The sequence below is a fragment of the Eimeria tenella genome, genomic scaffold, assembly GCF_000499545.2.
Source record: "Eimeria tenella Houghton genomic scaffold, Eth_scaff2476, whole genome shotgun sequence".
NCBI classification, from domain to species: domain Eukaryota; phylum Apicomplexa; class Conoidasida; order Eucoccidiorida; family Eimeriidae; genus Eimeria; species Eimeria tenella.
In genome coordinates, this window is record NW_013542341.1 from 3,552 (window position 1) to 3,875 (window position 324).

General features: G+C 62.0%; 1 protein-coding gene across 1 annotated transcript in view; it reads left to right on the top strand.

Moving 5' to 3' along the window:
• The window catches only part of ETH_00037510 (tubulin-tyrosine ligase family protein, putative), a gene marked incomplete at both ends in the record, with an annotated part of 4,865 nt that overhangs the window by 973 nt on the left and 3,568 nt on the right, over positions 1-324 (top strand). Inside the window, 2 exons of the mRNA XM_013375014.1 lie at positions 1-68; positions 224-321. Coding sequence (XP_013230468.1) covers positions 1-68; positions 224-321 — 166 coding nt within the window. The remainder of the gene's footprint in view (positions 69-223; positions 322-324) is intronic.

The window sequence follows — 324 nt, forward strand, 5'->3', positions numbered from 1 at the left end:
CGAGAGCAGCAGAAGCCGAGGACCGGCTGCCTGATGAGCTGGCAGCAGTGGAAGAGCTGCTGCAGAAAGTGAGAAGAGAAACAGCAGCATTAGAGCCTCTTGCTGCTGGAGGTTTGCCATACGGGGCCCCCTCAGCAGAAGCAGCAGCAGCAGCAGCAGCAGCAGCAGCAGGAAACGGTGTTGCAGTCAAGAGCAGTCCCTACGGGGCTGTGGGTGGGCTCAGGCGCTACTTCAAACGCAGCAACACCAGCATCAGCAACTGCAGCAGCAGCAGCAGCAGCAGCAGCAGCACGTGGCAGGAGCCCCTGCCGCGGGCAGCAGGGA